Below are 13,013 nucleotides of genomic sequence, written 5' to 3' on the forward strand. Positions count from 1 at the left end.
AACAACCACTTGAAATAGAAAGGGCGCATAGAATCCCAGTTAAAAATGTAGAAAACAAAGGCAGGCCAAGACCGCTAATTTTCAAAATGCTTAGATACCAACAAGCATTAGAAATATTAAATGCTGCAAAGAAAGACAAAAATCTAAATTATAAAGGATCCAGAATATGGTTTTTGCCGGACTTTGCTAAAAACACAGCAAATAAAAGAAAGAGACTATTAGACATGAGACCTCAACTAAAAGAAAAAGGTTTTAAATACGGTCTATATTATCCGGCAAAAATGAGAGTATCATCTGGAGATAAATCCCTGTATTTCGAGGATCCAGAAAAATTGAAAGCTTTTCTTGCTAAACCAGAACCTATGATATTTTAACATAAAACATTAAGATGGGTTTTGATGACTTTATGAAAAATTATAAAAGTATGAAATATTGAAATATCTGAAGAAAGGAAAAATGATACAAAGAAAAGACAATAAAAATTTATAAGAAAGAAAGAGCAAGATATAGGAAAAACATTGATAAAATACTAAATATATGTTTAAGATAAAATTTTATGATGTAAATAAAAATACTAAGGAAATATAAATTAAAAACTATTAAATGGATAAAGATACATTAATGAAAAGTTATGAAAAAATGACTAAAGAAATTAAAGCTTAATATAGATAGATAGAAGGGGAATTTGATTGAGTATTGATTGCCTAGAGGGGAGGAGAATGTTCGGGTTACAGTTCCAATGTGTATCCTTAAGCAGCCATTATATTGGGTGGGAAAGGGAGGGAAAATGAGAGTATTTACTAAAATGATTAAGGGAAAAATAAACAAGGGATTAGATACTTTAGGGGTAAATATGTGTGTCGTGAAAAACATATTTTGGATTCTAAATATGAAAGAAGGAGAGAAGAAGATTATAATGAGAAGTATTAAAATGTATAATGTCTTTTAAGATATATTCTATTAATGTCAATGGCCTGAATCACGTAATCAAAAGGAAAAAAGTATTAACATTTTTAAAAAAGCAAAATGCGGATATTTACTGTCTGCAGGAGACCCATCTTAGTATAAAGGAATCACAGAAACTATCGGGTGGGTGGGTAAAGGAATGTTTTTTTGCTCCAGCAGAAGGTAAAAAAGCAGGGGTAGCAATTCTTATAAATAAAAAATGTATGGCCAAGATTAAAGTAAAAAATTCAGATCCACATGGAAGATGGATACATATTGATATAGGTATGGGAAATGATACCCTGACGTTGTTTAATATATATGCCCCTAATTCGAATCAATCAGAATTTTTTAAAAAGTTACAGAATATGTTATTACCACTGGCTGCTTCTAATTTAGTGGTGGCTGGAGATTTTAATGCTGTAATGGATCCATTATTGGATAAAAAACCAGGTAAAAGTATTAAATCTTTAGGTTTAGATAATTTGGTTCAGTCATGTGATTTGAAAGATATATGGCGTATTCTTCATTTTAATGATCAGGAATTTTCATTTTGTTCACAGGTTCATAAATCATTTTCAAGAATAGATTATATTTTTGTTTCAACAAATAAAGTGCAACAGGTGATTAAAGCTTCCATAGATCCTATTATTATTTCGGATCATGCGGGAGTATGGATAGAATTACAATTAGATCAATTAGAGAATGGTAGACCTCTTTGGAGATTTGATAATGCATTGCTTGTGGATGACAAATTTTTGGAAAATTTTAAAACACAAATTAACGATTTCTTTCAAATAAATTTAGTGGAGGATACATCTATTGAGAATGTATGGGATGCATTTAAAGCAACTATGAGGGGTAATATTATATCATATTCAGCTTTTATTAGGAAACAGATTAAAATACAATATATAGAATTAGAAAAAGAAATAAAAATATTAGAAGCTAAATTGGTAAGTAAATGGGAATATGAAGTTTTACAAGCTCTTTTGAAAGCAAAAGATAAATATAATGAATTAACTTCAAAAATGATAAGAAGAGATTTGTTTTCCAAGCAAACAGTGTATTATGGAAATTCTAATAAGGCGGGGAGATTATTGGCAAATTATCTTAAAGCAAAAAAAAGAAGAACTAATATTAATGGAATAAAAGACGATAATGGTATAATAACAAATCAAACAAATATAATATTAAAACAATTTTTAAAATTTTATAAGGACCTGTATTCTTCCGAGCCTTATTTGGAGAGACAAAAAGATGGAAAAATTTTTTTAGATTTAATTAATGGACCTAAGGTTCCTGATCATATAAAACGGAGTTTAGATGAACCTATATCATTAAAAGAATTAGAAACAGCATTGAGATCTCTTAGAGTTGGATCCGCTCCAGGTGGTGATGGTTATACAGTAGAATTTTATAAAACATTTCAAAATATCCTTTCCCCATATTTACTAAATTTATATCAGACACAACTTATAAAAGGTAACATTAAAGGTACTATGGCTGAATCAATAATAATTGTTTTGCCTAAGCCAAATAAAGATCCTACTTTGGTTTCAAACTACAGGCCTATATCTTTGATAAATGTTGATAATAAACTTTTGGCAAAAATTTTGGCTTTGAGATTAGCCAAAGCTCTCCCACATATTATAGATATGCATCAAACGGGTTTCGTTGCTAAAAGACATTCCTCTAATAACTCTAGATTATTGTTTCATATGTTAAATTTATCAAAAAAAATGGATGAACCGACTTTTACAGTTTCATTGGATGCAGAAAAAGCGTTTGATAGGGTAGAATGGAATTTTATGTATCAGGCTTTAGAATGGTTTGGTATAGGTTCTGGATTTATACAAATGGTAAAAACTTTGTATAGCTTCCCGATTGCAAGACTAAATATTAATAATAAGATATCTGATGGTTTTCAATTGCAGAGGGGAGTTAGACAGGGTTGTCCTTTATCTCCTTTGTTATTTGATGTTGTATTAGAACCCTTATTGTTAGCAATACAGCAAACGAGGGAGATACAAGGTATTCCATATTCAGATATGGAATATAAAATTTCGGCTTATGCTGACGATATTTTGCTTTATTTGAGAAATCCAGAGTCAACCTTATCTTCTTTATTGGAATTAATTGATAAGTTTGGTAAATTTTCAGGTTATAAAATTAATTGGAATAAATCTGAAATTATACCCTTGAATGTTCATTGTGTAAAAGGATTATTTGATACTTTTCCATTCATATGGAAAGAAGAAGGATTTAAATATCTTGGCATTCAAGTTAAAAATACAATTGAAGATACTGTAAAAGAGAATGAAAAATATGTATTAAAAAAAGTTACGGAGTTATGTGAACAATGGAACCCATTACATATTTCTTGGTGGGGAAGAGTTCAAACTATTAAAATGATGATGTTACCTGTAGTTTGCTACCAAATGAGTATGATACCTATTTATTTTCAGGGGTCCTTTTATAAAAAGCTCAATAGCATTTTAACAAAATTTCTTTGGCTTGGTAAAACACCTAGAATAGCTTTAGTAACTTTACAAAAATCAATTAAGGAGGGAGGGGTAAATTTTCCAAATTTCTATAGGTACCATCAAGCCTATATTCTACGTCAGGGTATGTATTGGATCCTCCCAGAACTTATGGATAATGCACCGGATTGGTTATATTTGGAATGGCGCCTTATGTTTCCCCTAAATTTAGTTCAATTACCAAGTATTAACATACCTAGAAGATACATAGAAAATAAAATATTAATGGATACTTGGAAAACGTTGAGATTTATTGATAAATTAACACCTATCCCAATAAACAAATCAACTAATCAATCTATATGGATAAACTCCAAGATCAAAATTGGCGGAGCTCAAATCCTTTGGAAGAACTGGATTATTGCAGGCATTAGATCTCTAGACGATGTTATTTCAGAAGGTAAACTGCTGGATTTTTCACAATTGCAACATAGATTTGGTCTTAATAAAACACAAAGTTTTAAATGGTTGCAATTGAAGCAGGCCATTCAGGTTGGGTTCCCTGAATGGAAAACATTGATAAATCAATATAGTTTAAAGTTCTTATGTTTTCAAGCAGACTTCCTAGGACATCAAGCCGCATTGTGGTATAAATTAATATCTGGATATTTGAATAAAAAACCAAAAAATGGTCTAAGAGATATTTGGAGCATTGAGATTGGACATCAGATTAATGCATCTCAATGGCCACTAATTTGGTCTTGGAGAATGGGATGTACAGTGTCAGCATCTATGAGACAAACTTGGTTCTTTTTATTACATAGAGCTTTTTGGACCCCTACACGTTTGCAAAAATTAGACAGTTCTAAGTCCAATAAATGCTGGCACTGTAATCTAGAACCAGGGACTTTGGATCATTTATTGTATCATTGTCCCTATATTAAAACTTTTTGGAATTCAATTTGGCCACAAATTAATAAATTGATGGAAAATCATATTGCAATATCATATGATACAATATTATTTGGAATGATGATGAGAAAAAAAAGTCAAATTTCACCAGAAAATAACAAGCTTTTATTAATTATGACAGGGGTTGCCATTCAACATATAACTAACAACTGGAAGAATTATAACAACTTAAATTATACATTTTGGTGGAATACAATATGTCATATATTTAAAATGGAAAGAACAATAGCAATACAAAGAGGGACATATACTAAATTTATAAAAATATGGGGGCCATTGACAAAATACTGTAATGAATAAATAGTAGGATTTTTCTTCTTCTTTTCTTCTTTTAAGGATCTTTTTTATGACGCACATAGAGGGGGGGTAAGGAAAATAATTTCTACATAATATGTTATAATATGTTACAATATGTAATGCATGAATGAAAAGTAATAGAAGGGTGGGGGGAGTGAGAGGGGATAAAATTTATTTAGAACATAATGTATTAGATATAAAAATGTTATTGAATATTCATCAATTGTATTCTAACATGTTGTACTCTTTCTGTAAAATTTGAAAATTAAAAATATTATATTAAAGTAATAAAAGGGTGGGGGGAGGGTGAGGGGGAAAATCAAATTTATATATATAATGTATTAGATATAAAAGTGATACTATGTATTTATCAATTGTATTTTAATATTTTGTACACTTTATGTAAAATTTGAAAATAAAAAATAATGGGAAAAAAAAAATAAGAGCCTCAGACAAATACTGCCATAGCCAGCATTAAAAAAGCCTAACACGGCTTCATAAAAGGGGGCCTACATTTGAGAGTTATTTATTTAAAGTTCTTTACGCTATGTGTGAGTAATTGTAACAACGGTGAAACTAAAGTAGATAGCCTAGAATTGCCAATCAATGCGATGGATGTGCTTGTTTTTGAGGGCAAATTAACTCAAAACGCAACTCGACATTCGACAAGCAAACACACATTTCATCAATCACCCTCTGCAGTCGCTTTCTTTTTTTAAAAAATTATTTAATTTCTGTCAGAGCTGAAAATCCAACCTCGTAAAGATAAGAAGATCCAAACGGTAACAAAGCCTCGACTGCATAAATACCAAAACTAAAATGACTTGCCATTAGTTTTCAAGGACCAATCACGTCAAAGACCGATGCTTGTCTTGGGTGTTGCATCCTTACGCTCACAGACGCTCAAAACATTGACAGACTCTTGCGTACGCAACGTACATGTTTTAGACAAAGGATCACTTACAGGTCATGGACCTGATGGGCCGCCGCGGGAGCGGACTGCTGGGCGCGATGGACCCCTGGTCTGACCCAGCGGAGGCACTTCTTATTCTAATGTATACTTATGAAGGGAATTTGAAAAAATAAATTAAAATTCTGGGGTGTCTAGTGGCACACCCAGAATCTCTTCAGGGCATACTACTGTGCCATGGCCCAGTTTGAAAGACACTGCATTAGGTCTTATCCCGAATGGAGCGTGAGTGAGGGGCTCCCTGTCCCGGTGGAGTTATTGAGTGGGTGGAACGATTGGCTGAGTAACGTTATCACTCAATTTTAGAAAATTGATAAAAACGAGTTTGTTCAATCGATTTGTAACTGCAAATTCAACCGTTAACCTTAAGAACTTTATAGCTTTCTACTTCTTCCATTATATAAGATTGTATAGATGTCTTTGAATTGTTGACCTCTTTGCTGATTGTCTAGTGCTTCTTGTTGTAAACCGCCTCAAACTTTTCATGGCTTTGGCGGTATATAAAAAATAAAATTCTTCTTCTTCTTCCCTCTGTTCTATGCAATATGTTGTCTTACCAAGTTGCAGTTCTCCGTACCCCAGTGAAAACCTCCTGTCCACTCACATTGACCTGCTCACTGTATCTGTTAAACCTGGAGATTGTAACGTAGGATATCCAAGGTCAAGTATAACGTTTGTTACTTTGGCAGCACAGAAATCATAAAGCAGCCTGAAATGAGCAGATTTACTGGACGTGTCTCTTAATTTTTGCTCTACTAAGCACATCTGCTCCCTGGGACTTTTTGTGCAAAAAAAATAAAAATTGATAAATGACAGCAAACTTCCTTTTTTGTATGATAAAACCACCTCAACTTCCTCTTTCTGAGCACAGTGAAGTGAGGTTGTGCTTGTGTTGGAGATGGCTGATGTGACTTACGCTGACCTAAAATTTGTGCCTAATGCTAAGAAACCCATAAGCGCTGAGCCTCGGCAGGCAGGTAACGGGTTTTCCTCTTCCTTCCCCTTCAACAGAAGACACTCCCGCCATTTCAAAGGTATCTATAGGTAACGATGCTCTTCTGTCTCCAGGCTCTGAACCGGAGGATGAGGATGGAGAGATCACGTATGAAAATATACAGAGACCACAGATTACAAAATTTAAGGCAAACCCTGAACCAGCCAGGACCGGGAAAGAAGGTAAGGCTCTTCGTGTATTCTTATCGTGATATCTGATTGGAAGCTTGTGTCCAAAATGGACATTGCTTTGCATTGAGTCATCCTTTAGGTTCTCCGTGGTCTCCTTTCTCCTCAATATGCCACACTGAAGGCAATTATTTGCATTCTGTGAGTGATCATTGCAGACCTATACCCCAAAGGGGATCTCCCTAGCTGGAGTCCCTTTCGTTCGAAGCTTCAGTGCCTCCTTACTCCTGTCATGACAGCAGTGTCCTGTGATAGTGCGTTTGGAACGATTCATTCCTGCAGAACAGGTAGGGCTTGTGGAAAGCCACTCTCTATCCTTGGTGGTGGATAACATGGAATCTGCTTACTTTTTAGGATCTTGCCAGATACTTGTGACCTAGGCTGGCCACTGTTGAAAATGGGGCACTGGGCCGAGTTGAGTATTGGTGCGACCCAATATTGCAGCTTTTTGGAAGGACAGATAACACTGAGTTCCTCCCTCTCTAGAGACATTCATTTAGTTTCATTGGAGTTGATATTTAAAGCATGTGAACCTGGCAGGAGAGATTTCTGCCCGGTTAACTCTTGGTCAATAGGATATACAGTGGCATTGATCAATGGGTGTAGTGAGGGTGAGAGGCGCTCCTTCCCCCACCTCCACACGCTCCTTCCCCCGTACCTATGTAACATTTCTGGTGCGAGCATAACCCCCAACCTGTTACGCCAGCATTGGTTCTTCCTCTGCCATCATTTTCCAGGTGTGCAGGCCCAGGAAGTGACTTCAGAGGAAGAGTCAATAGCAGGATACGGGGTTACTGCTCGCACCAGGAATGGTACAGGGAAGGGAATTGGCGGACCGCCACCCCCCCTCCCCCTTAATACACCACAGGCACTGATTATCCTTTCCTACTGCCAGCGTTATTCAGATAGTGCTGGAGAAATCCAGAGCAGAGAATAGTGGCAGTGGCTAGTAAGAATATAAGAATAGCCCTACTGGGTCAGCCCAGTAGCCCGTTTTCACTTTGGCCAATCCAGGTCCCTAGTACCGGGCCAAAACCCAAGGAGTAGGTAAGACTGCGTATAATCCTGTCCTATCTGTGCCCCGTTTGCTGTTCAGGTACTGGCACTGGATATATGGGTTTAACTCAGCCTGTAGCTGTCTGTGTTTAAATAATGCTTGCTGACTGCCATGGGCTGAATAATGATGCAGATTAGTTTATTCAGAGGTTTGATTAGTATCCTTCATTCACAAGATACATCAGAACAGTTTGCAATAACCACATTAAACAGAGATAAGAAGGAAGACGTCATGGCCTTTGCAAGAGTTTGGAAGCATTTTAGCCCCTCACACCTCTTCCTTTCCATAATCTCTTATTTATTTTATTTCTTATATACCATCTGCAAGCCTGAAAGCTATCAAAGCGGTGTACACTCAGAAAGAGTTATTTTGAATTTGAATTACTGTAAGTCACTTCCTCTTTCAAGTACTTTTTCTGTCACGCTATATAATTGGTGACAGGATGATCGTGGGAAGGGGAGGAAGGGAGCCCCAGGCTACTCCAGAAAAATAAAAATGGATATATAGAAAACAATTTAAGCAGTTGAGTAAAGAAGATATTTTAATATAAACATGATAGCAGAAAAAGGCCAAATGGCCCATCTAGTCTGCCCATCCGCAGTAACCATTATCTCTTTCTCTCTCTGAGAGATCCCACTTGCCTATCTCAGGCCCTCTTGAATTCAGACACAGTCTGTATTTCCACTACCTCTACTGGGAGATTATTCCACGCATTTACCACCCTTTCTGTAAAAAAGTATTTCCTTAGATTTCTCGGAGCCTATCACCTCTTAACTTCATCCTATGCCATCTCATTCCAGAGCTTCCTTTCAAATGAAAGAGACTTGACTGATACTCATTTACACCACGTAGGTATTTAAACGTCTCTGTCATATCTCCCCTCTCCCACCTTTTCTCCAAAGTATACAGATTGAGATCTTTAAGTTTGTCCCCATACACCTTATCACAAAGACCACACACCATTTTAGTAGCCTTCCTCTGGACCGACTCCATCCTTTTTATATCTTTTTGAAGGTGTGGCCTCTAGAATTGTACACAATATTCTAAATGAGGTCTCATCAAAGTCTTATACCTCCTTTTTTCTACTGGCCATACCTCTCCCTATGCAACCCAGCATCCTTCTAGTTTTCACCATTACCTTCTGAAGCTATTTGGGCACCTTAAGGTCATCACATACAATCACACCCAAGTCCCGCTCTTCTGTCGTACACATAAGTTCTTCACCCCCTAAACTGTATCGTTCCCTCTGGTTTTCACAGCCCCAAATGCATGACCTTGCATGTCATAGCATTAACTTTTAGCTGCTAAGTTTCAGACCATTCTTCAAGCTTCGCTAGGTCCTTCTTTATGTGATTCACACCATCTGGAGTGTCTACTCTAGTCCAGTGGTTCCCAACCCTGTCCTGGAGGACCACCAGACCAATCGGGTTTTCATGCTAGCCCTAATGAATATGCATGAGTGAGATTTGCAAATAATATATGTGAAGGCATGCAAATCTGCTCCATGCATATTCATTAGGGCTATCCCGAAAACCCAATTGGCCTGGTGGTCCTCCAGGACAGGGTTGGGAACCACTGCTCTAGTGCAGATTTTGGTATCATCCGCATAGACCCAAATCTTACCTGACATAATAGAGAAATCCTACCTCAGCCAAGCTGGAAGCAGATTTCTTGAATGAGAAGACTGCAGCATAGTTGAAGTTCTCCCTTTATGTAAACTGTGGGGCTCTTGTTCTCTGTCTAGCTGCTACTACTACTGATCATTTCTATAGTGCAGGGGTGTCAAAGTCCCACCTCGAGGGTCGCAATCCAGTTGGGTTTTCAGGATTTCCCCAATGAATATGCATGAGATCTATTAGCATACAATGAAAGCAGTGCATGCAAATAGATCTCATGCATGTTCATTGGGGAAATCCTGAAAACCTGACTGAAGTGCGGCCCTCGAGGAGGGACTTTGAGACCCCTGCTACAGCACTATTTGAGGTCATTCCTCTCTCTTTAATTACAGGGCACTGTCCTGGTTTCATCTGGGGATAGACAGCCCTGGCTTCTGCAAGCTCTGAACATGTGTGGGTGGAGAATTTTCTCCCTTTGGGAAGCACTGTTGCTCTGGATTTACAGGTGACAGATTGGGATCTAGGGCCAGAATTGTCACAGGATTCAAGAGCGAGTCCTTAATCGGTCAGATTGGCAGGATAAGGGAGTGTGGTTTGTTACTCAGTTGTTTCAGGGGACTCGTTTTAAGACTTTTGAAGATTTGCATGGGGAATGTCAGTTGGGAGCTAAGCATTATTTTCAGTGGTTGCTTGAATGGTTTGCAGTAGTGCTGCCCTATTCGAACTGATTCACTGATTCACTTTGGTGAATCGATTCAAATCGATTCGTTCTCCAAAACTTCAGACTCGCTGATTCATTGATCAAACCCCAACTTTCCCCGGTAAGATCTGACATAACTCTGGGCCTCCTAAACCAGCATCAGCGGCAGCACTTTGAATAGTCTGCATGTGGCCTACCCCGCCAGGGCCTTCCTCTGCCACATCACTGATAACTTCACTGGTGATGCGGCAGAGGGAAGCCCAGGCGGGACAGGCCACAAGCAGCCTATTTACAGTTTGTTTGTTTTTTTTATAATTCTTTATTCATTTTTACAGCTTACAACAAGTGTAAACAGAAATAACCTTTGAACTTACAAACTTACAAACATCACTTGAATTTCTAATACAATCATCTTAACTTAATGAAATTTATCCCCCTTCCCACCCTTACCATATCATATGTAATCATGTATATCATACAATAATAATAATAACTTTATTCTTCTATACCACCATAGTCGTGCGACTTCTAATATATTCTAATATATTATTTTCTACTAATCCAAGCACTTAATATAAGATCAGAAACTCCCCCACCCCCACCTTCTCAGTTACAATTATGTAATTAAGGGAAAAGTGTTATTTACTCATTATAATAATCTGTTAATGGTCCCCAAACATCTTTGAATTTATTAAAATGTCCTTTCTGTAGGGCTAATATTCTTTCCATCTTATATATATGACATAAAGAATTCCACCAGAAATTAAAGTTTAATCTACTCCAATTCTTCCAATTAAAAGTAATTTGTTGAATGGCGACTCCAGGATATTTGACTCTTTGCCCTCATTGACATGCCAAATAAAATAGTATCATATGATAGGGCCACCGGATTTTCCAATAAACTATTTATTTGGCCCCATATTGATTTCCAAAAATCTAAAGTCCCAGCTTCGAGATTGCTATTAATTGAGATTAATGTCCTATTTACAGTTTTGTCTCTGCCAGCTGGAGGCCCGAAGGTATGTCGGATCTCACGATGGGGAGAGGGGGAGGATTGGTCAGGAGGTGCTGCACAGGGGGATAGGAGGGATGGAAAACTGCTGCACAGGGGGATAGGAGAGATGGAAAACTGCTGCACAGGGGGATAGGAGGGATGGAAAACTGCTGTACAAGAGGATGGGAGGGAGGGATGGAAAGATGCTGCTCATGGGGATGGGAAGGATGGAAAGTTGCCGCTCAGGGGGATGGAAGGGAGGGATAGAAAGTTGCTGCACATGGGAGAGACAGGAAGAATTGATGAACATGGGGTGGAGAGGAAGGAAGAGATACAACAAAGAGGTAGAAAGGGGTGAGGGGGAAACCTGCATAAGGTGGAAGGGAGGGAGACATGCATGGAGAAGAGAGAGGGAGAAATGTTGGATATAGGATGGAGGGCAGGGAGAGATGATGCATGGGGAGAGAGAAAGAAATGTTGCACATGATAATGGAGAGAAAGAATGGAGAGATGCTGCATGGAGGGAAATAGAGAGGTTTGACCCAGGGCACAAGGCAGGAGGGGGAGAGAGAGAGAGAGAGAGAGAGTGGGAAAGAAATGTTGGATATGGCAGTGGAAGGGAAGGTACAGAGATGGCAGATGGAGTGTGAGCATAGAGAAAGAAGAAAATGTCAAATGGGCAGCAGACCCTTGTGAGCAAGTAAACAGAAGACAAAGAGAAACTAGAGCCTGGGACCAACATGATTTGAATAAAATTACCAGACAAGAAAAGGTAGAGAAAATAATTTTATTTTCTATTTTGTGATTACAATATGTCAGATTTGAAATGTGTATCCTACCAGAGCTGGTGTTACTCAGACAGTGAGTGTGAGTTAGGACCTAACAGAGAGAGGAAAAGTCTTTTTTGTTTGTTTAGTTTATACCACAGTGCCAGCATGGGGTTGGAGAAAGCAAAGGAAGGTGGGATGGGTGAAAAGGCTACAAAATAAATCTAACAAATAAACGAAACAAAGGAGAACTTCTTGTATATAAATAAAAAGAAAAGACTTTCAACCAAAGAGGTGCTCAGGACCTTGAACAAAGCTGGTGAAAACACTAACTGGGGATAAACCCCTATAAGTGTTTCAATGCTCTATCATTGCATCATCTCTGTTGGTAGAAAGAATTTCTGTGAAAAACTTGTGAAGTAGACATAACTGGTGTCAAAAATGTATATAATATAAGCAAAAAAAAACTTTAACGTTTTCATTAAATAAACTGAAACTTAGCTTGCACGGGTGGTTAGGAAGTGGTCTCACTCCAGCGGGCTCTAACGCGTTTCACCGTTGGCTTCCTCAGAGAGCCTTCAAAAGCTGGAAGAGTGAAACTTCTTCCTTCCTCTTCACCCATAGTTACATCACTTCCTGCGTTGCACAGTGTGTGTGTAAACATGATTTGGATGAGAGTTTGACAAGGCTGCATGGGTTGGTGTTTGCAGACCTACTTGGTCTGCTTCTGTTGCTTTTTTAGGTTACGCATCATGCCTTAGAAATTCTTTATAAAGTTGCCCAGATATCTGAAGGAGGGTCAGGTGTATGTTGGTCTATATCATATTTTGTATGGGTGCATTGATCCTCAACTTACTCAATCACTGGGAGTCAAATGTTGAATACCTGGAAGTCTTTTACTAAGGTGTGCTAAATCAGCTAGTGCACCTTAGTAAGAGACCCCCATAATGCCTACACTTAAATCACAGTTAAATTTTCAATAAAATATTTGTGCCGTGCTCAGACCCGCAAGTAAAACGTACTCAGTAAA

At 37.6% G+C, this 13,013-nt stretch overlaps 1 protein-coding gene across 1 annotated transcript in view; it reads left to right on the forward strand.

Annotated features, from left to right (window-relative positions):
* Positions 1-6,548: 6,548 nt before the first annotated feature.
* The window catches only part of LOC117352678 (B-cell differentiation antigen CD72-like), a 76,305-nt gene continuing 69,840 nt past the window's right edge, over positions 6,549-13,013 (forward strand). The window contains exons 1-2 of the mRNA XM_033929255.1: positions 6,549-6,644; positions 6,736-6,843. Coding sequence (XP_033785146.1) covers positions 6,566-6,644; positions 6,736-6,843 — 187 coding nt within the window. The 5' untranslated portion in view covers positions 6,549-6,565. The remainder of the gene's footprint in view (positions 6,645-6,735; positions 6,844-13,013) is intronic.

This window comes from Geotrypetes seraphini, chromosome 1, assembly GCF_902459505.1.
Source record: "Geotrypetes seraphini chromosome 1, aGeoSer1.1, whole genome shotgun sequence".
NCBI lineage: Eukaryota > Metazoa > Chordata > Amphibia > Gymnophiona > Dermophiidae > Geotrypetes > Geotrypetes seraphini.